The 26,547-nt window shown below is 44.5% G+C and overlaps 2 protein-coding genes across 2 annotated transcripts; both read right to left on the bottom strand.

Annotated features, from left to right (window-relative positions):
* Positions 1 to 3,077: 3,077 nt before the first annotated feature.
* Positions 3,078 to 16,393, bottom strand: slc23a1 (solute carrier family 23 member 1). Its single transcript, XM_076083308.1, has 13 exons — positions 16,334 to 16,393; positions 15,400 to 15,557; positions 15,239 to 15,327; positions 15,067 to 15,134; positions 14,258 to 14,439; positions 13,533 to 13,653; positions 13,292 to 13,448; positions 8,719 to 8,866; positions 6,820 to 6,925; positions 6,074 to 6,203; positions 5,814 to 5,957; positions 3,907 to 4,002; positions 3,078 to 3,325 (listed from the first exon to the last, which is right to left on the bottom strand). The coding sequence occupies exons 1-13, from the start codon at positions 16,391 to 16,393 to the stop codon at positions 3,078 to 3,080; spliced, it is 1,707 nt and encodes a 568-aa protein (XP_075939423.1).
* A 3,194-nt stretch (positions 16,394 to 19,587) lies between these two features.
* Positions 19,588 to 24,203, bottom strand: pwwp2a (PWWP domain containing 2A). Its single transcript, XM_076083293.1, has 2 exons — positions 23,460 to 24,203; positions 19,588 to 22,392 (listed from the first exon to the last, which is right to left on the bottom strand). The coding sequence occupies exons 1-2, from the start codon at positions 24,182 to 24,184 to the stop codon at positions 20,538 to 20,540; spliced, it is 2,580 nt and encodes an 859-aa protein (XP_075939408.1). The 5' UTR covers positions 24,185 to 24,203; the 3' UTR covers positions 19,588 to 20,537.
* Positions 24,204 to 26,547: the final 2,344 nt, after the last annotated feature.

Raw genomic sequence — 26,547 nt, 5'->3', positions numbered from 1 at the left:
CGTGAATATAGTTAAGAAACTGAAGATTCCTGAAGAAGCCATCCTCTTTACCTTAGATATTGACAGTTTATACACCAACATAGACATTGAAGAGGGATTACAGGCTATAAAAAACGCCTTCCAAAAACAGCGTAATATAAAGAGGCCTGATAAAGAGCTACTGGAATTACTGAAGATTAATCTGACAAGAAATGATTTCCAATTCAATGAGGAATGGTTCTTACAAATTAAAGGAACAGCCATGGGCAAAAAATTCGCACCAGCTTATGCCAATATCTTCATGGCTGAATGGGAGACCTCAGCACTGCAGGCCTGTGAAAAAAAGCCGCTCCATTATTATAGATACCTCGATGATATCTGGGGGGTGTGGACCCATAACCAACAAGAATTTGAGACCTTCTTAAATACCCTCAATACCCACAGGGACTCGATTAAGATTAAATCAACGAGCAGTCTGAAGTCGGTGGATTTTCTGGATACGACAACTTTTAAAGGAAACAATTTCCAAAAAACTCAATGTTTAGATATCAAAGTGTTCTTTAAAGAAACTGACACACATGCTCTCCTCCACAAAACCAGTTTCCATCCCAAACATAAGTATGCAGGGTTAATCAAATCTCAATTACTTAGATTCCACAGAATCTGCACAGAACAGAATGATTTTAAAGCAGCAGTGAGAACTCTATTTCAGGCCTTGACCACTAGAGGGTACTCTAGGTCCTTCTGTAGGAAGGGCCTCAAATCATTTCTGGATGTCAAACCTAAAGCACTTACTTCAAGTCTTCCACTCATTACCACTTACTCTCCTTCCACCAAGAACCTGTCTGACCAACTCAGAATTAACTTCAATACGGGCATCCAAGGGTCACCCACACTAAGTAATCACAGCATCATACCAGCGTTCAGGAGGAACAAAAATGTACAGGATTATTTAGTTAAGGCTAAAATACAACCACTTTTAAAACCAAGGCCCACAGTACAAAAATATTACTTTAGACATAGACAGTGGCTCTGTAACAACAGCACAGGGGAAATATTTAAAATCCTAACCAGAGGAGACCCCTTCACCAAAAACTGTGTTTATAATATTTCTTTTACAAAGTGTAAATTACAATATGTGGGTGAAACTGGCAATATGCTTTCCACACGCTTTGCACAACACAAGTACAACATTACCAAGAGAAAGAAGACTGATACACCACTAGTGAGACACTTTCTCTTACATGGACTGGAAGCACTCAGCATAACAGTCGTCGAGACTAATGACTGCTGGACCACGGCACAGAGGAAGAAGGCCGAGATGAGATGGATCGCTAAACTCGGGACCAAGCACCCACAGGGTTTGAACGAACGTTGACTGATTCGGAGCAGAGCTCTGTGATGGACAGTGCACCGGGGGCTGGACTGTATTTACAGCGGTTTCCCATAACCCTAACCCTAACCCCCAACCCCTAACCCCAACCCCAACCCTAAAGCTGCAGTAATTCAGGCAAAAGGAGCCCCAACTAAGTATTGAGTGCTGTACATGCTCATACTTTTCATGTTCATATTTTTAAGTTGGCCAAGATTTCTAAAAATCCTCTTTGTATTGGTCTTAAGTAATATTCTAATTTTCTGAGATACTGAATTTGGGATTTTCCTTCGTTGTCAGTTATAATCATCAAACTTAAAAGAAATAAACATTTGAAATATATCAGTCTGTGTGTAATGAATGAATATAATAGACAAGTTTCACTTTTTGAATGGAATTAGTGAAATAAATCAACTTTTTGATGATATTCTAATTATATGACCAGCACCTGTATATATATTTATAACCCTGCTGAGCAGGGATTTTAGGTGACGGGAACAGCTATTGACGCAAACAGGAAGTCCTCTTTAGCGTACGCTGTCTCATTTCGTAGACCGCACGGTCTAGCATTCGCGGTCCTCAAAGGTCGCGGCCCACGTAGACCGCGAAGGCTGGGTCCTCCGAAGGATGCAGACCCTGAATTGAGACACAGTTAATGTCTATGTTCCTCTAAGGTGTGACCTTTACGTGCAAACACAGATTGTTTGAAACCCTGATTCCTGTTGGCATAGCAACAGAGGATTTGTGAGGCTATAAAACCATCCCCATAAATTATGTCGCCCCATTTTTGCTTCAGCATTTACAATAAATATCAACACCGATGACCCTAAGCAGCAACTCGACCTCGCTGTCCATCCACACATATGAATTGAATTTTGGTTTCTTCACAGCACCTCGGGCAGTAAAAGGTGTTCTATGAATAAAAGTGAAGAAATAGCTTCTATCATTTGTGTTTTTCACTTACTACCACTAAAGTAAAAATAAGCTCACTTCCTGCTCATAATCTTTGTCTCTGGTATTTGACGTATCGTTGATGAGTTACCGCTTCAGAAAAGTGGGCTCGTGCTCAAAGCCCTCAGCCAATCAGGGGACTTTGGGCTCAATATTTATTATTATCTTTCTATGCAAATTATTATTGTTTTTAAAATATTGGTGTAAATTTGATTTTGAAAATGTAGTAGGCTATCATTATGAAATTGTTTTCATATTTTGAGGATTAGCCAATTAAATCCCGTAATGTTGTAGAACTGACTTGATCAATGACTTTTTCAAAAGGAGGCAAGAAGAAAGGTCGTACTTCTCAAAGTACTTTTTATGGTTTTTTTATACTTTTTATACTCGTTTTTTAAAAGATCGTAGTTATCGTCTGCCTCAAGGTTTTTATATCCATAAGATGATTTGTACGTTCAATGTTTTTTGTTATCAAAGAAGCAGATATTTTGTAAAACATTTATTAATCTTTTGTTTTGATATTCAAAAAGGAGAGTTTCATGTTTATCTAAACTTTAGACGAGCTCCAACTGCGAGGATCACTGTCGCACTTTAATAAAATCTCGTAATCTGAATTTAAGAGTCTGATTGTGATTAAAATCTGAATCACGTGAAGTGAAGGCAAAATCAGCAGATTAATAAATCACCAGTAAAACATTCACAAATCTGATCAACTGAAGATTTACGTCAATAACTGACTAAAACAGTTCAGACACGTCACAGGTTTGATTCCCACTCAAACCTTGGTACCCGGCAGGTCGATGTCAGGAGCTTCCTCCTCCTCTACTCTTTCTTGCACCGCCACCTCCTCCTCAGGCAGCTGCAGGGGTTCAGAAGCCTGGAAACCTCTGAAGGAGGGGCTGATGGGAAAGCGTCTGAGCCATCGAGTCCGTCTGACCAGACCCATCCCCAAAGGAAGATCATACGAGGAGGAAGAGGAGGAAGAGGACCTCCACTCAACTAAACCTCGCTCTTGCTTGGAACCTGGGGACAAACAAAGAACACCCACCAATGACAAACGTAAAGAAAGTGAGTCATTGCAGATTTTAATGTTACATATACTGTAATGGTGAGGATCATATTAGTCACTAACATATGTGATGACCCCCTCCCATCCACTAGGGGTCTGTGTCCTGTTTGCTGCCTACTCTGTCTTTCAGGATGTTGATTGGCAGCTAACGAGCCCACCTGAGCCTGCTGGAAATGGCTGGCTATAAAGATGCACCACCTGAACATGGCGAGGTGCCTCACCTCCTCTCCGCTCCGACTCTCACTGCAGCTGCTTAATTTGATTGATTCTTTGGTTGTTTGCTTGTTAAATAAATGTCTATTTATTACTTTTATCACTCGTCTTGTCTCCCTTATGTTGCAGCCTTTGAGCCAGGTTGTAACACATATAATGGTGAGTATCTAGTCTCTGATGTTCAGACCGACATCAGTCTCATATCTGTGTTATATCTGTGTTATATAGCTTAGCATAAAGTATCTAACGTTTTATCTGGTTTGTTAAAAAAACTACAGAAAGTGACCTGTGTGTGTTGTATAAGTGTGTTAGTGTAGGTTACCTGGTATTGTGTTGTCGAGACAAAAAGCCAGAAAACCTCCAACAAACATCTCGGTGGACAGAAGAACCGTCAGGATCTGATCCAGCTCTGCAAGACCTGAGCACAGAAAACTGAACTGTAGGATTTACATCGACACAAATTTATAAAATACATCCCGTTCTATTTTGTTAAAACTCGATTGAAATTCAGATCAAAATGCTTCAACACTGACACACAAGAAAGTGGGGGGCAGAGTGGGGGTGCTGTTGTCTTTTCGGAAGGGACACCTAATTTCAATCTTATTATTTTTCACGCTAATCTGTGATTGACCAAAACACATGAAATTAAGCTTGTTACCAATCACCAACCACAATACTTATTGACATTGGGTTGGTCCAATGATGATTTCCAAATGTCTTCTTCAATTCTCTACCACTGACAAACTGGCAGTAGACATGCTGAACATCATACAGTTGCATAATAGAAAAGAAATGATACCGTGGAAATTGTGAACTACGTTGACATAAAAACAATCATTTTATTTAGGCCTTTAAAACAGAGTCCAGCCCTGAAGGACCCGTGCAGCAGTTGACGGACTGCTGCACAGCCACCAGATTACTGACAGACTTCTAGTGACACATGAAACCCACGAGGTTCATTCCTATCAAGAGCCTGCAGTGATTGTTTTTAAGAAATCCTGTAGATCATAATTTTACTGCTTAACTTGTCAGTGAACATAAGAAAGTAGAGAAAAGTAGCCAACTGGTGTTGCAATAATAATTGTAGTTACATAGCCCGTTTTAAGCTTAGGCACAAAGTGCTTTCAGATTCAAAGATTTACAGAATGAAGATTGAAAAAAATAAAAAATCCTTGTAAAGCCCCTATTGCAAATGGCAAGTAAGATAAATAACAAAATTAATTAACTAGTGCTGGGCAAGTTAATGCGATAATAACACGTTAACGCATTAATTAATTAATTAACACGTAAAGTGTCTTTATTCTTTGATCGCTGGGTCACCATCATCACCTCTGAGTTACAGCATTATATTGATGAACAGTAGAGCTGCATTCACATGCTCTGACTGTCATGAAGACAGACGTTTTTGCTGAAACGTGCTGAAACATTTTATTCCTGTTGCACAGCAGTGGAACGTTTCACATAAAGTCAGCACACTGAGCACAGATAGTGAAGAGATATAACTGCTACTGTATAAAGGGAATACTGCTGTTAAAAATAACCTTATTTGTTTAAAGTGTTTGCAAACCAAATGTTATTGCACTTTTGTTCATATAGCAGTACTTTTTAAATAAAAGTGCGCAATACACTACTTTTGAATTCATTATTGAACTTTGCCATAACAATGCGATTAATCGCAAAAAATCCATGCGATTAATCGCGATTAAAAAAGGTTAATCGTTGCCCAGCACTAAAATTAACATGACGCTGTGGGTTGGGTTTCCTTCTGTCTTCAACACTTTGAGTCACCAGCACCCACTGATGTACAGGTGGGAAACATAGAAAATCTCTAGGATTACAACTTTATCCAGAGAAACAACATGATGTTATTGAACTGGTCAAAGAGACATGAAACCATTCTGATTACATCTGTCTTTAACAGCAGCAGTAGCAGTTACCAAAACAGTAGCCCTATATTAGACTCATTGACATACTGCGTTCCCTAGCCCTAAAAACTAAATTAACCATCACAACTAAAAGCCGGACCCCAACCCTTACCCTAAACCTAAACCTCATTGTAACCTGAAACTTAAAACCAAGTCTGAACCCTCAAACAGGCCTTTGAATGTCTGAACAAAAGTGAGGGCCAGCAAAAATGTCCTCACGTTCCAAAAATGTCCTGCATCTGAAGGTCCAACACTCAAATTGGTCCACACAAAGATAGTTGTTGGAGTAGACACACACACACACCTGTGTTAATGGAGCCGGGGTGTTTGTCCAAGTACGTTGGCAGAGTCAGACCGAAGAACATCGAGAATCCCAGAACAAAAAGATTTCTTGACGAGTTCAAATCAACGAACTGCAGGTTAGAGAGACCGACGGCTGTGATCATACCTGAAACATCAACACACTTGGATTATTATTACCTCACAAACACACCTGGATTAGTATGACCCCAGAAACACACCTGTAAAGGTAGTTAACTCGTGTTACCTGTGAGTGTAACTCACCAAAAAGAGTGCAGAACATTCCTCCAAGGATAGGATCTGGCAGGGACGCGAACAGAGCCGTGAACTTCCCAACTGACCCCAATATTAACATGATACCAGCTCCGTACTGCACCACACGCCTGCTGCCAACCTGTAATCAGGGTCAGCGATTCAAACATCCACCCCATGAACTGAAGAGAACACTTTGTCTGCAGATGTCAGGTATGAGTCTAGGTAACATGATTTGAGAATCATATTTGTATTTTTCAGTTACACTAGATTAATTTAGCAGATGCAAAAACTTGAATATGTCTCACAAAAAACAGCCAAATGTGTTTAACTTTTAGCCGGGAGTTTGGTTTTACTTGGAGGCAAGAAGGAGTAGTTCTCTCACTGCCCTGTAGACCAGAACCAACAAGGAGCCAAGGTCTGAACAGATGTCTGGAACTAGTGGCCGACACCCTGACTACCAGTTACAACGGTCTGAGGACTAGCTACAGAGGTCTGGGGACTAGTTGCATAGGTTTGCAGACTACTTACAGAGGTCTGAGATTTAGCTTTGGTGGTCTGAGGACTAGTTGCAGAGGTGTGTGGATAACTTGCAGAGATCGAAGGACTAGTTGCAAGAGGTCATGGGATCCTGATCCTTTATGATCAGGGACATCAGAAAATGACCAACCAGTCTGTACTCAATCACTTCTCGTCCAGAACCAGTACATTTCTACCAAACAAACAAACCCCTCACAGGTGGGTGTGGCCTCAGTTACCTTGGTGATGCCCAGAACGCCTATATTTGGACTGGAGGAGGTGGAGCCGTTTCCTGTCCCTAAAAGACCAGCAATGATGCAGCAAACGCCTTCAGTGAAGATTCCCCTGAAACAAACAAAAACAATCAACCACCTGTGGGAGCGAATACTTCCAGGGCCCCATTCCTCGTATGTGGCTAACAGAGTTAGCCAGATAATTTTCAGGATAAGATGACGTGGATCAGGCTTTTTGGTTCCACGAAGCAAGTTTGGCAAAATCACCATGGCAACACATCCATAAGCTTGAACCTGCTCCAGCGCAGGCTAACTGAAGGTAGCTGGATAAGCTTGCCACACCCCGGGAAAAAATGGCAGCTCCTGTCATATACGGTAGTCTAATGCGCTTGCGCATATACTGGGGGTTATACGGGAGTTCCGGAAATGCATGTAAAGTGAGACACACGGTGATCCATTAAAACCAGCTGAGCAAACTAAGAAGCCTCTATTGCATTAATGTACAGCTCCCTTCCTCAGAGATCCCACTGATGAAGGAGCGATATTAGTTAGATTAGCGTTTTATAGGGAGAGAGTTCTTCCACATCGCCAAGATCCGTTATCACATCACGATGACTTCCTATACGAGCGCTATCCATTCTGCCCACAAGGAATAATTTATTTACAAGACCTTCTGGAGCCATACATTGAACACCACACGCCGCAGCCGAGCATTGACTGTCTCACAGACTGGATGCAGCCTTGGGCTTTTTTGCGATTGGTACATTTTGGTACATTTTTGTACAGTGTCGGCGATGCGGAGAACATGCATGCCGTGCTGTTCGTAAAGTTTATTTGGCGCTTAATAAACTTATGGATGTGTTCATTACATTACCATGGCACATATTGTATTGACTCACCATTCTGAGTAATGTGTTTGTGCTTAGTTTTTACTTGCTCCCATGTCCTCTTGATGGCTGCGTTGCATACATGTGGGTTAAAGCACTCATAATGATATGACAGTGTTATTAGTACACCAGCATATCATTATTGTAGAAAATGATTAAGGTGGACTCATGATAAGAATAGAGAGAATCACACACTATTTCTTTTCACTGCTTCAATTGATTGAATTTCTGATTATGAATAATACACACATAGATACTGATCCGCCCATACTCAGATTCACGCACACATATTCAAACTGCTAGTTCTATATGGTAATCTACACATACATGTATATACACATATATAGTACATGATACATAAGGGCATACAGTACATATATCCTCATATTAATTCGTATCAATTAGATACTCTTTGGGCTTGTTTTTATTACTTATTCTGAAAGAGTTGAGATAATTATTTGCGCTATATCTCATTGGATGATGCATTCCATTAAGCCTACTGCCAGCAGGCACATTTAAAGAAATATAATCTGATTGATTGGGGTGATGAGGCATTAAAATTAGCCGATACATTTCCCCAACACTTACGCATTTAACTTGTCTGCGATATTTTGCCATGCTTCTTGTCTAGCCCTCGCAGCGGTGGCGGTGTTAGATTTTGCCGTGATTATGGTCTTGAATTCCTCATATGCGTTCATGATCATCTCCTGCTCGTCAGCGGAGTAAAAAGAGACTCTTTCTTTGAGTTAATTTGCCATTGTACTGTTAGAAAATCATGGTTTCGGTGATCGACACTTCCCCCTTTTGAAGTAGGACGGGCACACGCAATTATCCTGATCCTGATCGTCTGGTTCGAATTAACGAGACTGTTTGAGAGCGGATCAGCCTTGGAGAAACCGAGATAGCCTGATTTCAATCATCGGGTTAATTTAGGCTGGCTAATAGGACATTTGATCGACTTAGTTGAACCACGTACGAGGAACGGGGATCAGGTAAGACAACATTACTTCCCGTTTACCTGTTAATGGCGTGGACTGGAGGGGGTGTGGCTCCAGACAGACGAGCACAGGCGTAATAATCACCAATCGATTCCACGATGCCCGCCATGGTGGCACTCAGCATCCCCAACACCCCGGCAACCGTTACCACTGGCAACCCCCACTGGCCTATCAGATCAGAGACAAGAAGTCAGTTTATTCTTAGATCAAGATAGCGCCGCGGATGGTAGCATCGGTACTGCGCTCTCTCGTACTTTTTCTGTTTTAGTTTGTTTGTCCCATTTCCAGCTCTCCCTCTTTGATCACATTCAGTAGAGAGGAACTTTTAAACATCCGTCTATCCACTGGCCAACCTTTTCGCCGCATTTCATCAAACCAGAAAGTTTTTCAGAGATTTTAGTTGGGGGAGCAGCTGCTCTACTCGGAATTTATCAGAGATGACGAATGCGAATGTCCGCTCTCTGGCCAACACGATGGATGAACTGCTGCTCCTCAACAAACTAAAAAAGGACTTTAGCAGATCCGCCGCCCTGTGCTTCACTGAAACCTGGCTCGGTGAGCACATCCCGGACAGCGCACTACATCTGCCGGGCTTCCAACTCCTCCGAGCGGACCGTGTAACGGCGCTGTCGGGGAAAAACGAGGGGAGGCGGAATCTGCTTCTACATAATGAAGGTTGGTGTACAGATGCCACAGTGTCAAAGGAATCATGCAGCCCTCACTTAGAAACACTTTTCATAGACTGCAAACCTTTTTATTCACCGCAGGAGTTTTCCTCATTCATTCTGGTTGGTGTTTACATCCCACCACAGGCCTGTGTGAGTGAGGCGCTCCAACACCTGGCTGAGCAGATCAACAACATGGAGCACAAACACCCAGACTCCCTGCTCATTGTTCTTGGGAACTTTAACAGAGCAAACCTCAGCGACGACCTGCCAAAATACAGATAGCATATTAAGTGTAGCACCAGGGACTAAAACACACTGGACCACTGATACACTGTAATAAAGGCTGCATATTGCTCAGTACCCCGTGCAGCTTTGGGACTCTCTGATCATTGTCTGGTCCATCTTCTCCCGACCTACAGGCAGAAATTAAAATCGTCAAAGCCTGTGGTAAAGACTGTGAGGAGATGGACCAACGAGGCAAAGCTGGAGCTACAGTCCTGCTTTGCCTGCACTGATTGGAGTGTTTGAGGCTGCTGCTACAGACCTGGATGGGCTCACTGACACATCATACATCAGTTTTTGTGAGAACATGCGTGTGCCGAAAAAAACCTTCTGCACATTTAACAACAATAAACCCTGGTTTACTGATAAAATCAGGCAGCTTCGTCGTGCCAAGGAGGAGGCCTACAGAAGTGGGGACAGGATCCTGTACAACCAGGCCAGAAACACATTGACGAGGGAGATCAAGGTAGCTAAGGCCATGTCCATACTACTCTGTTTACGTTTGGAAACACATATTTTGCTACGTTTACACTGAGCGGCCACACTATGCCGGAGTTTTGGAGCACCCTAAACGGAGGAGTTAGAAAACACCCCCGAGATTGGAGGCATTTGAAAACTCTGGGGTTGCGTTTGAGTGTGGACGGTCGGAAACTGATGTGTTTAGAAAAAATGACATTTTCATGCTCGTATTTATCCCTCCTCTCTTGCCGTAGTTAGTGCCTGTTTTTAGATTCTAATGAGAAGACACGCTGCACTAACATTTTACTTCTGGTAGCCTTTGGTAGCCTTGAGAGACCTTAGTCTGTAAGTATTTCTTTATGAAGCATTTAGTATCTTTTAGTATAGCATTTGTGTTGTATTAAATGCTAATCGCGGTTAGCATTTCTCCATTGGCGGTAATGTTAAAATTAGCTTAGAAGCTAGCTAGTCGGACATGTTACATGATGGCTAAGCAAGAGCAGAATAGAGTGAGAGACGAGTGTTGACCACATTTATGGACCATAATCTAGTAAATGTTTACGTGCAAGTGTTTATTTTAAAGTAAATTTGATGTGAGAGAGAGAGATAGAGAAAGACCCGCAGCGCTGTAACTAAGTCTGAAAAATAAAACTTCTAAAACATTCCACGAACTGTGTCTGTTTGAGTTTATAGAGGAATATTTTAGAGGAAGATCTTAAGTATCAAACACAACCTTTCATTATTAAAGACTACTTTATTACTCTGTCGTATTTTTTTAAAACTCAGCAACCAATCTACTTCCTGTTTACACCGTCACGCGCATGCCCAGTGTACGTTAATGGTCACGTGCTGCCCGTCTTCGAAGGTTGCCGTGTGGATGCAGATCAATTCGAGAATGATGCTGAAACGGCCGTGTGGACGGAGATCGTTTCTATTTGACAAATCTGCTCCCAAATAGAAACGGAGTAATGTGGATGTAGCATAAGAGAAGCTACACTGAAAAGCTGGAGAAAAGGTTTTCAGCCAATGCTCATCAGTTTGGAGAGGCCTGGAAGTACTAACCAACTACAGGAGACCATCCCACCCACTGAGGCCAATCACCAACTGGCTGACGACCTGAATCTTTTCTACTGCGGGTTTGATAAGCCCACTTTCACACACCCCACCTGCCCCATCATCAAACAACCACCTACACCCCCTGCCTCCTTCTCACCTCTTCCAACCGACCCCCCACCGGCACTGAGGATCTGCGAAGAGGATGTGAGTCGGCTCTTCCACAGACAGAGGATCAGGAAGGCACCAGGCCCAGACGGTGTGTCACCCTCGTGCCTGAAAGTCTGTGCTGACCAGCTGGCCCCCATCTTCACACAAATCTGCAACCGATCACTGGAGCTATGTGAAGTCCACTCCTGCTTCAAACGCTCCACGATCATCCTGGTTCCCAAGAAATCCTCTATCACAGGATTAAATGACTACAGGCCCGTCGCCCTGACGTCTGTGGTCATGAAATCCTTTGAGAAACTGGTGTTGACCCATCTGAAGGACATCACAGGGCCCCTGCTGGACCCCCTGCAGTTTGCCTACCGTGCAAACAGGTCGGTGGATGATGCAGTCAGCATGGGACTGCACTACATGCTGCAACACCTCGACTCCCCAGGGACATATGCAAGGGTTCTGTTTGTGGACTTCAGATCAGCGTTCAACACCATCATCCCAGCAATACTCCAACCCAAACTCTCCCAGCTCACTGTGCCAGCATCCACCTGTCAGTGGATCACAAACTTCCTGACTGACAGGACGCAGCAGGTGAGGCTGGGAAAAACCGCATCCAGCACCCGGACTATCAGCACTGGTGCCCCCCAGGGATGTGTGCTCTCCCCACTGCTCTTCTCCCTCTACACCAACGACTGCACCTCAGAGGACCCGTCTGTTAAACTCCTGAAGTTCGCAGACGACGCAACAGTTATCGGCCTCATCAGGGACGGTGATGAGTCTGCGTACAGACGGGAGGTTGAACAGTGGGTCCTCTGGTGTGGTCAGAACAACCTGGAGCTAAACAAGCTCAAAACTGTGGAGATGACAGTGGACTTCAGGAGGAGCCCCCCAACACTGCCCCCCCTCACCATACTCAACAGCACTGTGTCCGCTGTGGAGACATTCAAGTTTCTGGGATCCACAATCTCCCAGGACCTGAAATGGGCTCCCAACATCAACACCATCAGGAAAAAGGCCGAGCAGAGGTTGTACTTCCTGCGCCAGCTCAAGAAGTTCAACCTGCCTCAGGAGCTGCTGATCCTGTTTTACTCAGCCATCATCCAGTCTGTTCTCTGCTCCTCGATCACTGTGTGGTTTGGATTGTCCACCAAACAGGACAGAAACAGACTACAACAGATTGTCAGGTCTGCAGAGAGGATCATTGGTTCCAGCCTGCGGTCCATCCTGGACTTGTTCACCTCCAGAGTCAGGAAGCGGACTGGAAAGATCACTGCAGACCCATCACACCCTGGACAAAAGCTGTTCCAACCCCTCCCCTCTGGTAGGCGCTACAGAGCTCTGTATGCCAAAACCACCAGACACAGGAACAGCTTCTTTGCACTGGCCGTCACTCTGATGAACAATAAATAAGTCATATTGCACTACTACCACCATCACCTCAATTCCATTGCTTATATATATACACACACTTTTTTTTTTGCATATATTGCTTATATTGTATATGGCTGTTAAATGTTTATACCTACATCTGTTCTACTTTTTTGCTGCCCTTTTCTTATTCTTTATATATTTTTTATTGTAAAATAGTGTATGTACATTGAGAGCGGAGTGGAAACCGTAGACAAATTCCATGTATGCGTACACATACATGGCCAATAAAGCTGATTCTGATCCATGTTCATCGTCTGTGATGTCACAGAAGGTTGAACTAGCTTTGACCACTTTCTCATTGACGACTGTCCAAGTTTAAGATCCTCGTATTTAACAGATGTTAAAATGTGGGACCGAAAATACGAGGACTAAAACAACTTTGATAAGAAACAGTTGATCTTGTGATGTCAAATGAAACAAAAAAACACGCAGGTACAATTCATTTTTAGTCCAGATGTTCTGGCCAACTGTGAGCTGTGATTGGCTGATGTTAATGACAGGTGTGAAGCCTGTGATTGGCTGATTTCAGCTTTCTTACAGGGGTAGGGTACTCTGAACCAGGGTGATGAAGCCATGATGTCACCACGGGCATCTGTCCGGGCCTTGTGTCCATAGGTATCAGGGTTGCTCGGCAACAGGTTGGTGAGCGTGAGAATGTAACAAACGAGCCAAACCAACATGATGGCGAGGATGATCTGAGAGAGACGTCAGAGTCAGAAAGTTAAAGAGAACCAACATCTGAGGGACTGACATGATCTGACACTTTATTTCTCATTTACAGGAAACATTTTGAAGATCTGGACTCTGGTGGAGGTCAGTCCTTGCTTCCTGCTGTAAACAGGAACAGGAAGTGAAGTCTCTCTCAGGTACTGAGCAAACAGCACGATGAGCAAAATACACCTGCAGAGACACAGAGAGAGGCAGTTAGAGAGAGAGCGAAAGACAGCTGTCTACACTCTCAATGGAGGACAAGTAGAGGGCCACCAGCAGCCTGTTTTTAACCCCCTAACCCAGACCACGAGAGGTCCTCAGAGATGTGATTTCCCTTAAATCTGAAGGTTCAACCCTCTCCTCACAGACTCTGTAGATATGTAGTGGGACAGGCTCCGCTCGGTGCTTCCACAATTCAATAAGGTATTTTGTTTTTGTGGTGTTCAGCGGACTTGTCTCCTCCTGAGATCAGTCCAACCATAAAGGTGTCATCCCCAACTTTGATGATGGTGTTGGTCGGACAGGTTTGAGGGCAGTCACCGGTGTATTGAGGATTAGGGTTAGACAGACAGGTGGACAGACCAGTATAACTGGTGGACAGACAGAGGTGGACAGACAGTTTACTGACCAGTATGTCTGGAAAGATTGTAGCGAATAATGAGCTCTCTATGACGAACAGTCTCAATAATAGAAGAGCTACGGGGACAAATTCCATCCACTGATTCACTCTTCAAGTAAACTGATGGGAATCAAAGGTGGGACAGACAGACAGGTGGACAGACAGGTTTCTCACAGTGCTGACAGGCCCCAGTGAGACCCAGCTCTGTCTCCAGCTGTGGTGAAGACAGACAGGCCGATCAGTGAGACAGTTGGAGTGATGGTGAGTGGGCCGATGTACTCCAGCAGCAAACCTGGCAACCCACACAGACCAATCACAAGCTCTACAGCACTGGACACGATGATGGCCCCCTGGATCTGAAACACAGTGAAATAACTACAGATGAACAAACAAAAGAAGTCTTCACACCCACAGAAAGCAACTGTGCTCTGAAGAACTACAGCTGGACACTTTAAGTCGAATATTTAAAATACTAATCTGTCTGCTGGCAGCCGGAGAATCCTGACCCTGAGATACTATGACGGTACTAGGACCTCAGACTGGGAGGTAAACTGTCCCAGTGCTCACTCGAGTTCCCAGTTTAATGAAAGCAAGAGAACCAATCCAGAGGTCTCCCTTACTGACCCTCTTCACACCTCGAATGCACCTTCAGATTCTGTTCATGAGTACATGTTGGACTTCCTGCTGAGAACAGTGTGACAGTGTGAAACCCTGATAGTCGGAGCAAAGCCTCAAGTCCGGTTCAGGAGTTCCTCAGTGTTCCTTCCTCGTGCCGCTCTGAGATAAGACCCAACTTTCCCATCATAAGGATGGTTTGACCTCTTAGAAGCTGACTGACTCCATGACCTCCCTGAACTCCTCCCACAGAGCTTTTGCTTCAGTAACCACTAAAGCTACAGTCCATCTGACTTCCTGATACCGGTCTGCTGCTTCAAGGGTCACCTGGACCAATAAAACCCACTGCAGAAATAATCATCATGTACCTCTCTGATGCGTGGCTGCCAGATGTGTGAGGTGTTGAGTGGAAGACTCCAGTTCCCATAAATCTCCTCTGCAGGTGAAATAAACAACAAATCCCTTTATTATCATGTTACTGATGTTTCCTTACAATATGTCAGTATTTCAATCATCCGAACAGAGAGTCAAATGTCTCACCCTCGCTGGGACACCGCCAACGGTCAAGACCGAGGATCGCTTGGGCAGGAATCAAGAAAGCAAATGCACTGGCCTGAAAGAGAGGAAGCCTACACACACACACACACGTCAGACTCATCTGACTCACCCACACTCACCCACACTCACCCACCCACACTCACCTGACTCCTACGGTGGTCTGGATCAGAGTTGTGATACCAACTGTGGTGAAAATGGTTCCGACTAGCTGACTGATGGTGTTCTGGTCTCGACCGATACACATGGCCTCTGCCAGAAGAAACGGCACCGCTACAGTGCCGCTGAAACACGTCAGATAATGCTGAGGACAGATAAGGAAAGGTGACATCAGTATCAAACCTCCTTCAAGTCTCGCTGGCTTGTCTCTGAGCTTTGCTTCTGGTGCTTCCAGTTAAACTGTCAGAAACATGTTTTCTTTTTAACTGTGCAGCAAAGCTCCGGCTGCAGTGTCCTGATCTGAAACAAAATGTCCAAATTAACCTCATCTCCTCTCCGTCCATAGTGTCCCATCACAACAAAGCATTACATCTATTGTAGGAGCACTTTAATCTGTTCTGTAGAGATGATGTGTTTTTGATTTAATGAATACATTTCAGGGAATTTGCCGATGAAGAAAACAGATTCAGTTTATTGGTTTGTGTAAACATACTTACTGCACATTACTGGTGTAATAAAGTGATTTAGTCAAACAATGTGTGTAGTTTGGAAGCTTTGGACCATCATCCTCAGCCCTCACTTTATTCTGGAAACCAAAGGGATAAAGTTCATAACAAACTAACTACAACAAAGAATGTTGGAATCACTCAGTGGAATCTGCTGGATGAGAAGAACCTCAAAATAAAACCACACCACTGTTATTAAAAAGGAGTAAAAATATCTAACCTGTGGATGAAGAAACTCTTCATCCACCTGTGGATGAACAGATCTTAACCCTTTGGTAAATATATCAACTCAGACTAATCCAAATCGAAACCCAAGTCTAAACCCAGTATAGTCCCGACCTAACTGAATCAGACCAATATAAACCAGTCTGAACCCAATCTAAAACCTGTAATCCCAGTATATTCACAATGTTACCTGTAGTCCAAGTAGAATACACAGGTACCAGGGTGGGACATCTTCGATGGTGTAAATCATGTCTGACCTTGCCCCCTGCGCTCCTATTGGCTGTTTATTGTTTCCTTCACCTTCCATTGGCAGGTTAACCCTGTCTGCCTTGTGGCTCCGCCCCTTTGCTAGGTTATCATGACTCTGATTGGACAAACAGACGGATAGACACACCTGTTAATGTGGGAAATAATACATTTATAGAACACAAGCACAAGTTACAAAGTGCAGAATAGAGGTGTAACAATACAAAGGAGCACGTTTGGTTCCTACCTCGGTTTATGAGCAACAGTTTGGTTTATGAGCCACGTTTTGGTTCCTACCTCGGTTTATGAGCCATGGTTTGGTTCTTACCTCGGTTTATGAGCCACGGTTTGGTTCCTACCTCGGTTTATGAGCAACAGTTTGGTTCACGAGCCACGGTTTGGTTCACGAGCCACGGTTTGGTTCACGAGCCACGGTTTGGTTCACGAGCCACGGTTTGGTTCCTATCTCGGTTTATGAGCCACAGTTTGGTTCCTATCTCGGTTTATGAGCCACGGTTTGGTTCCTATCTCGGTTTATGAGCCACGGTTTGGTTCCTACCTCGGTTTGGTTCATGAGCCACGGTTTGGTTCACGAGCCAAGGTTTGGTTCCTACCTCGGTTCACGAGCCACGGTTTGGGTCACGAGCCACGGTTTGGTTCCTACCTCGGTTTATGAGCCACGGTTTGGTTCCTACCTCGGTTTATGAGCCACGGTTTGGTTCCTACCTCGGTTTATGAGCCACGGTTGGGTTCCTACCTCGGTTTAGTTCATGATCCACGTTTTAGTTCCTATCTCACGATCAATAAGTTACTAATCAGAACACAATCATTAACTTATTCATCACAACACGATCAATAACCAACCAATCAGAATAAGAGACTGGAACATGGAGCGGTTTAATTATTACGTTATAATGGACAGAAGTGACATCATCAACACTAGAATAGATTCACTGCTCTCATAAACCGACCAGCTCGTGTTAGTTAACCAGACTGGTTAACTGGTTAAGTTTAACACCAACACTATTCTGGAATAATATTCTGTGGAGTTTCTTCAAGTAATTTGTTTGAAAATGTATCTTTATAAAGAAAAGTCTCCGAGTCATGAACTCAAAACTAAAATCAGATTATGAACTTCATTTAAACTCTAAATAAACTTTAAATGAATGAACAGTAAAATCTGGAACATCCAGAAGGTACACACACGCACACTTTCATGTACTGTTCTGACTCGTTATTCTCAGTAAATCTTTTTATTTAAATGTCATTACATCACATTTAAATATTCTTCATGTCTTCATCAAAACACATTTCCCCAAAATTCAGTTCGACACAAATTGCATGTTCGTAAACAGAATTTAAATAAAGCTTTATGAGTTTGAATAAAGTGAGTGAAACTTTTAATCTAATGAACAAAATCACCTGTTCATGACCAACAATGATTGGCAGCAGACAGTTAGAGACAATAATAAATCAATAACCAATAATCAGTTTACCTTTGAGGCGTCTTCCATCTCAGCCGATCGACCACCGAACAACAAAGAGAGAGCGAGACAGGTAGACGAGAGAGAGACAAGTGGACCGAGAGAGCTTCAGGTGAAAGTCCACCAACATTAACTACAATTATTAACCTGCTCAGGTGACTTACTATCTCCATCAGTTATTATTGGTTATTGATTATCACTCAGGTCCAAACTTCTGTTGTTATCACACAGTCACTTCCTGTTCACTGAAGAAATGAACACCAGTAGAGTCTCATTAACTAATCAATCAGCTGATATCAGATTCACCTGGAGCCTCCTCACACTCACACACACACGACTCTACTTCTCACTTGATTTATTACCTCAGTAAACATTGTAAACATGAGTTTATGGTCTCAATCTATAGTTTCAAGTCTTCTTCATCTTCAATACAGCATGATGTTCATTTAGTAAATTATGGTCCATTTAGAGTCAAATAGACCATCAAGCGCGGTATGATTTATAGGCGGGGCTACACGGTGATTGACAGGTCGACACCACAACGTTGTTCATGTTTTCATCTTTAATCCTTTCAAAGTCTTTTCACTTCATCAGTTATTTGTAACATTTTGGTCCAATTTAGCATTCTGAGTGCTAATTTAGCACTCTGGTGTCACTCTTAGCTCCGCCTTATGCCTTCAAAACCTCTACAAAACAATGGGTGACATCACACTTTGTGCTAAGCTAGGCTAACACGATGTCGCACTCTTCTGTTTGTAAAACTGAGCTGTGACTCCGCCCTGATTGATCAACGACTCATTGATTAATGATCTGATTGCTGATTGGACGACACAAAATAAAACGTGATGACGTTGATCTACACTTAGTATCCATGGAAACACTCTTTATAAATATAAATTCTTTACTTAAATTAATATTGATTAATTATTTATGTCCAAGTGATTGATCTTCAGCCTTTCAGTCGATTCTCAGCGTCAGCAGCTCTTTAGAGTCGTCCTGCAGAGAGAGAGAGAGACAGGTGTCACTGGTGATGTCATCAGAGAGAGAGAGAGAGAGAGAGACAGGTGTCACTGGTGATGTCATCAGAGAGAGAGAGAGACAGGTGTCACTGGTGATGTCATCAGAGAGAGAGAGAGAGACAGGTGTCACTGGTGATGTCATCAGAGAGAGAGAGAGAGAGACAGGTGTCACTGGTGATGTCATCAGAGAGCGAGAGACAGGTGTCACTGATGATGTCATCAGAGAGTGAGAGAGAGACAGGTGTCTGATGTTTTTCCCTAAAACGTAGTGTGAAAAATGAAATCCAGCGATTGTTGTTTTGAGATTCAGCTCAAACATAATCAGGATCTCAGGACTTAGCCAGTACCTCATTATACATAGATTTCAGTATTTATCCAGTATCTGACTGTATATCTCACTATTTATCCAGTACCTGACTATTTATCCAGTACCTGACTGTATATTTTCCCGCTCTGGTTATCAGAGATGTTTTTACATAAAATCTGCATCGTGTAAATGTCTGATTTAGTCTCCACTGAATTGAATCAACGTTTTCTATTGAAAGTAGAATAAAACCCCGTTGCAGATGTTGAGTAAAAACATCTGGAGACCCGTTTACCAAACATCTGTTTGCAGGTGAGAGGCACCGCTGTGACTCCTACCGTAAAACCACCACAGAAGAAGAATGAGAGTTCAAATGACGACGATTCAAAGAGAAGTTTGACGGTTTTTTTAATAGATTTAAAACATCAGAAAAAAAAAAAAACATACAGAAGTCAATTAGATGGATTCTATTGTTTATGATTCTATTGTTGTTTCCGTTATTTTGTCCCAAATGTTTCTCCTTCAGGATCTCTGATCTGCAAACAGACGGTAAAAAGAGTCTGACAGCCGGAAGAGAGGGAAAATCCACCCTCATCATCACCTTCATCATCATCATCATTATTATTATTATCATTATCATCACCATCACCATCATCGTCGTGAGAGCAGAGCAGCCTTCCTTCCTGTCTAACAGTCTGTCTATGTGTGTGTCCTATCTGTCTGTCTCATGTTGATAAACTGAGTCCAGAGTCTCAAACAGATCGAGTCTGATCCAACATGAACATGTCACATGATCCCATACAGGACCACGGAGACCTGATGTCCTGGACTATGACGGTCTGGACCCTGTTTGAGACCCCTGGCCTCAGTTCGAACAACACTTTGTGTTTCACAGTTTTCATCTTTGTGAACTGAGGAATGTTTTCAGTCTCAGCAGAACCCGGAGAACCCACTAGAACCATCACGCCTCATTTAGTGTTTGTTTGTAGCTGACAGCCAATCAGAGGGCTGGATCTGACGTTAACCACAATGCACCAGGATAGTGTCTCTGATGACATCACTATGACATCATCAGGTGAAGATGCGTTCACACTAGCGTTCAAACGACGTCTAGAGTGAACAGAGCCTGAAACTGAGGACCTCTGTGAAGACAGGGGGAGGTCACCACAATTACAAGCCCTGCCCACTGAACACTGACAGGTAAATGAGAAGCCCCACCCCCTCCTCTCAGAACAGGAAACAGAAACATTAGTCAGTCTCTGACAGACAAGCTCATCCCAGAGGGGCGGGGCTTGTGTTTAGGGGGGGGGGGGGGGGGGGGGGGGGCATTAGCAGCTGATGCTACGTCTCAAACTGGGTGAGCAGCGCCCGGACTTCAGGCGTGAGTTGTTTGGCGGCGCTGGCGGCCTCGGCGATGGCACGGCGGTACGGCCCCTTCCTCTTCCTGTCAAAGCGAGACTGGAAGCTCTCGAGGAAAGGAGACAAGTGGGTGAGAGGCAGGAAGGAGGTGGTGGGCGACCCGAACCAGGAGACACGAGCCTCCTGCCTCACCGACAGACCCGTGTCTCCTCGACGAGACACCGTGATGCCGAGGACGCGAGCCGGCCACCACGGGAAACCGTAGATCTTCGCCCAGACGATGTCGCCGACGCAAACGGTCCGACCGTCAGGGAGCGAACATTTAGAGACTAACTTAGAGAAGACGGACGAAGACGAGGAGGACGAAGAGGACGAAGAGGAGGTGGAGGACTTCCTACGCCTCTTCAATTCACCTTCCTCCTCTTCCTCCTCCTCACCGCCAGCTCGGGGGGGAGGGGTAGTGGGAGAGGAGGAGGGTGGGTCTCCAGGAGGGGGGAGGTCAAAAGTCTCTGTGGAGCTGCACTCTGAGTGGGAGGAGTCCAAGGAGGAGGAGGAGGAGCTGGAGGAGCAGGGGGGAGGAGCCTCTACTACCTGCTCAGGGGAGGGGCGGACGTCCTGCACCTCCAGTTTGATGGTGCAGGAGGTGGAGGGGGGTGTTGGAGGACATGCTGTGGTTGAGGGAGGGGGCGGTGCTTGTGACAGGTCTTGGGGCAGAGCTTGTGATGGGTCTTGGGGCAGAGCTTGGGACGGGTCTTGCGACGGGGCTTGGGGTGGGGCTTGGGGAGGGGCTTGGGGCGAGGCTTGTGGAGGTTCTGGGTTGGGTGTGGGGGCGGGGCTTGAAGCAAGTTTGGGAGGCGATGAGCGAGCACTCTGTTTAGACGAGGACTCCTGGCTGTCGTCGGTACGATACCTTTGGGGTTTGAGGCGCATCCTGGGTGGAAGCGCCACGTGGGAGCTCGAGCTGACGGCGGCGCCACCGAGATGCTGTAGGCGGCGAGTGAAGTGCACCTTCTGGTTGTGGTTCTGCAGGGCAGCTGCTCTGGTTACGGCCTTGGTAAGGTCCTGGTCCTGGTCCTGGGTCTGGTTCTGGTCTTTGGGTCGGCGAGGTGGCGGCGGCTGTGAACTCCTTGCGAGTTTCTTGAGAACCTGCCGAGCTTCAGAGGAGTCGATGGCCGAAACTTTGGCCAGAACCTTCTTGGGGTTCAGCTTCAGACACATGCGGCTGGATGATGGTGAGGATGAAGATGAAGCCACGCCCCTCAGGACACGGCGAGAGGAAGAGGAAGATGACACACGTATCCCTGATGATGAGCGTCTGTCTGCAGGACGTCCTCCCTTGTCGTCACTTCTCAGCCGTTTGACCTCAGAGGAGATCGGTCCCTCGGCCGGTCGCCGTCGCCGTGACGCCTCCTCGCTCCTCAGATCCGCCGGGCCCCGCCGGGACTCCCTGTGCCCCCCCGACGCCACCACACCTTTGCACTTGTCACAGAGCACCTGGCGGGGGCGGAGCTTGATGGCGTTCATGATGGAGGTTGGCTCCTCGCAGCGGTAGCGCCGCTTTGGCCGTTTGATCTTGCGTGGCAGCGGCTGAGGTAAGGCCTGGTTGTAGGTGTCCCTGATGAACAGCGGAGGTGGGTACGCCGCCCCATCCTGGAACAGGGGCGGCGGTTTCGAGGTCCAGGGCGGAGGCTGGGGAGGGGGTGGTGTCACAGAGACCTCTTCCTGTTTGGTGGACGGGTCGACGACGGTAGCCGGCGGTGACTGCACAGATATCGGAGGTCGACTCTGGTTGTCCCGTCTGGGGAACACCGTGATGGGGATACCGTACGGTCCGAACCTGAAACCATGAAGGATGAGAACCTTAGAGACTCAATGACACCGAGATCTTACAACTGTGGAGTCGTCAAAATACAACAAACAAACATCGAAACACAACAAACAAACATTGAAATAAAACAAACGTCGTCAGTTGAGAGGTAATTCAAATATTCGTGGCTAGAAACAGGAGTTTCTACTGAGAGTTCATGTGAGCCGCCACGTTGGCCCTTTGTTTTCCCTCCAGGTCACCGCTAAGGTCACATGACTGAAAACTATGAATGCTGGGAGATATCATCAGGAAACGCAAAGAGGAAGAAAGACGAACTTCAAAAAGACCAACAAGATGGTCTGAATCCACAAAAAGTTTCTAGTGAATGACGACTGTAAAGTTTGTCCATCTCTCTGAGGTCACGTTTCTATTTTAAAACATCGTTTCTACGTTACACTGAGCGTTCACACTCGGCCGTAGTTTTAGAGCCCAGAGGACGGATATGTTTAAAAACGCTCCCGAGAGTTAGGGTTAGTTTGAGGTTACCCTACCACCTTTCCAAAAGAAAACAAACAAACTTGTTAGGGTTAGTCCAACATGGACAACTGATTACAGGTGTTGACCTTGTTGTCTTTACTAGCAGCTGTTTATACGAAGCAGCTGTTATCAGCGGCAGTATCAACCCAACCGAGCGGACATTTCAAGTAACGCTATGAGGACGACTTTTCTTATCAATGCTTATTTTGTACAACTATTGTGAAGTTCACAAGGAAAAGACCTGGTTTATCAGTAACATGTCCTCAGTTTCAGCTCTAGCATAATACTATATTAATAATATATTATTATATTCATAGCATATTAATATTAATAATATTAAGAACAGCACGTGAGGATCTCAGACAGCATCTGAAATTAATTGTATCTATATATTTATATACATCCTGCTAAATAAGTTTTATGAATATTTTTGGGTTCTTAATTCTATTTTATTCTAATTATTTGTATTAACATTTAATCCATCGATGATTTTTGTTAACATGTAAATATATATAGTTATATATAGTATGTATATATATAATATGTTAATAAAGTTTTACCTTTTTGAAACATCCATCAGAACTCCGGAGAAAACCTTCTCCCCCAACCGGAAGGACACCACCAGCGCGTCATCGATGACGTGATCCAGGGAGACCCGGACTTCAGACCCGGGAGTGAGGTCCTGGGCACCGGGATCAGGACCGGGACCAGGACCAGGTCTAGAGAAGTCCTCCTCGGTAGGTTTCTCCTGCTTCACGGTTTCCGTCATCAGGCCCGCTGAGTTTGTACCAGGGTCTGTCTCTGGGTCCAACATGGCGTCTTCCGGTTGGACCAGAGCCCTGTAATCTCGGTCCGTAGTCACATTGGTGCTCGGTTCCGATGGTTCCGCCAGAGACAAACCGGCCTCTGTGACGGGCGGGGGATCCGGGAATGAGTGCAGAAAGACGGCAGAAGGCTGCAGGATGCTCCGGTAAACCTCTGGATCTCCTGGTACTCCGGTACTGAACCGGTCCACCGTGGGGCTACCGGTGTATTCATCGTTACCTCCGGTCTCAGAGGACTCCATCTCCGGCCTGACATGGCGGTGCTCCTCCACACCATCATCCTCCACCCGGACCAGCTGCACGACCGGACCGATCTCCCGTAACCCGTCGGTCTCCAGCGGGTCTCCTGGTAGTCCCGGTCCAACCGGACCCGGTTCTACCGAGCCCTCTTCGTCCGTCGCCGCGGTTATTGTTGTTATCAGAACCGCAGCAGCTGCTGGCTCTGCAGCCACGGCCGCCATTTTGTTCCGCTGTGCCTCGCCCCGCCCCCTACAACGATGCCGCCTGCGCAGGCGCACAGCCCGTTGGCTGGAAGTTCTGTCACTCAAATGAAACGAGGCAGAGCGTCGTCTCTGATTGGACGATGAGTCAGAGTACGTGATGCGTCATGGTGACGTTAGGTGGCGTCATTCTTTAGCAGAAACAAAAACATGGAGCACTAAAGACCATCAATGTGATCGATCACCAGCTGATCATATCATATTATATATCATATTATTGATATATTATATACATATAAAGTTTACCTTTGCTACTTGTGTAATTTTACTTGTGCTGATGAATATTAAGTCATATGAGGAACATTGATTATTATCACATGTGTGATTAAGAGATTTAACCTGTTTACTTATACACATAGTACTTTACAGGTATTAGTACTTTTACTGAAGTATAAGATATTTTTCTTCCTTCCAACACTGTTAATAGACTATTGTTAATTATTGTTAATTAGGGCCCGAGCTACCGACAACGTCGGGCTGCGAAGGCCCTATTGATATTGTACCCGTTTGGGTAAACGTACGCATGGTTGGAGGACTTGCCATTCATGAAAACTCACCAAATTTTGGGGACTTGTCAGGCCTGGTGAATATAGCCATCTGAAAAAGAATGCATCTTTATGTGTTAAGAAATGGCTCTCTAGCGCCCCCTACAAGTCGGACCGGCGACGCCCCTCGGCCAGTATGTCCGATTGACTTGAAATTTGACACACATGTCCACTTGAGCTAGAGCTACAAAAAAGCCAATCAGACCCCTAAGCTCCGCCTACTTAGATTTTCCGCCATATTGAAGTTAGTGTAAAACACATTTCTGCGAACTCCTCCTACATGCTTAGTCCCATTACTACATCTACGTCATCAAAAATTATCAAAAGCTTTTTGATATCTCTTTTCGTTTACAAGATATGTACCAATAAACTTCTTAGGGGCGTGGCTTAATATCAATACATATAACTTCTCAACCGTTTGTCCTAAAATTACCAGATTTTCAGCATATGTGCACATTGCATCCTCTAACATAACCTGAGATTTATTTTGCATTCAACAACTAGGGGGCGCTACAGTAAACCCTCGAAGTTGTGCTTTTTGTCACTTTTTGCAGATTTCAGCCTTCGCACTTTAACGAACTCCTCCTAGAGATTTTAAGCGATCAACTTCTACTTTGGTCAGGATGCTCTTAAGACCTATGTGATTAAAAGTTATCAAAATGGAGAGTTTTCATCAAAGAACCTTGACGTGGCGTGGCGGCCATTTTGCCTCATTGTTTATGAAAAAATAAGTTCTTATAACTCCAAGGTACATTATCCAATTCGCACAAAACTTCTTATGCATGATGCTACTTCAAGCTAAACATACTTCAATTGAAAATATTTCAATAACTCATAGCGCCGCCTACTGGCTAAAGGAAATGTCATACTTTATACTTTTATTTATTCCTCCTAGCCAGGTGACCTGATGAGTCTCAAATTTGGTAAGGATAGCCTTAAGACATTGATGATAAATCGCCATGAATATTGTTAGTTTTCGTTCCACGCTGTTGCCGTGGCGACGCATAGTTTGCCATGAAAAAGGAAGCTGATGGTTTAGTGGGTTGGGATGCTCAAAAACTCATGTAACTTTGTACATGTGTCACAGGTCATTGGAAGAAATAGTTTATATGATTTTCTTTATTGGCCGTTTTAAATTGCCTCTATAGCGCCCCCTACAATATTTCAAAAGAGCAGCCCCAGCGCTACGTTTTGGCTACATGTATGAAACTTGGTAAGCACATGTATCCTATGGAGACTTAAAAATAAGTCTCTTGGGACCATGCTCTAAACCCTACCGGAAGTCTGCCATTTTCAATTTCGTATGAATTTATACAATATTTCGACGATGCAGCCCTCGCAGTACGTTTCACTATCTATATATAAAATTTAGATTTATAACATTTGGTAAACAGATGTATCACATGTAGACTGACAAAAAAGCCCTTGGAGCTCTAAGCTCTAAACCCAACCGGAAGTCAGCCATTTTGAATTTAGTGAAAAAAACCACATTTTTGCGAACTCCTACACGCTAGCTCCGATTTCTACGAAATTTGCTGTGGAACATAAGTTGATCTAGATCATCAAAAATTATCAAAATCTTTTTGATATCTCTTTGCGTTTACAAGATATGGACCAATACACTTCTTAGGGGCGTGGCAAAATATCAATACACATAACTTCAACCATTTGTTCTAAATTCCCAAAATATTCAGCATATGTGCACATTGCATCCAGTAACATACCCTGAGAATTGTTTTGCATTCGACCACTAGGGGGCGCTACAGTAAACCCGCAAAG

The sequence above is a fragment of the Anarhichas minor genome, unplaced genomic scaffold (assembly GCF_050575085.1).
Source record: "Anarhichas minor isolate MPS153535 unplaced genomic scaffold, ASM5057508v1 ptg000126l, whole genome shotgun sequence".
In the NCBI taxonomy this organism is placed as follows: Eukaryota; Metazoa; Chordata; class Actinopteri; order Perciformes; family Anarhichadidae; genus Anarhichas; species Anarhichas minor.
The sequence above is the reverse complement of the archived record's forward strand: the minus strand, read 5'-3'. Positions and strand labels throughout refer to the sequence as shown.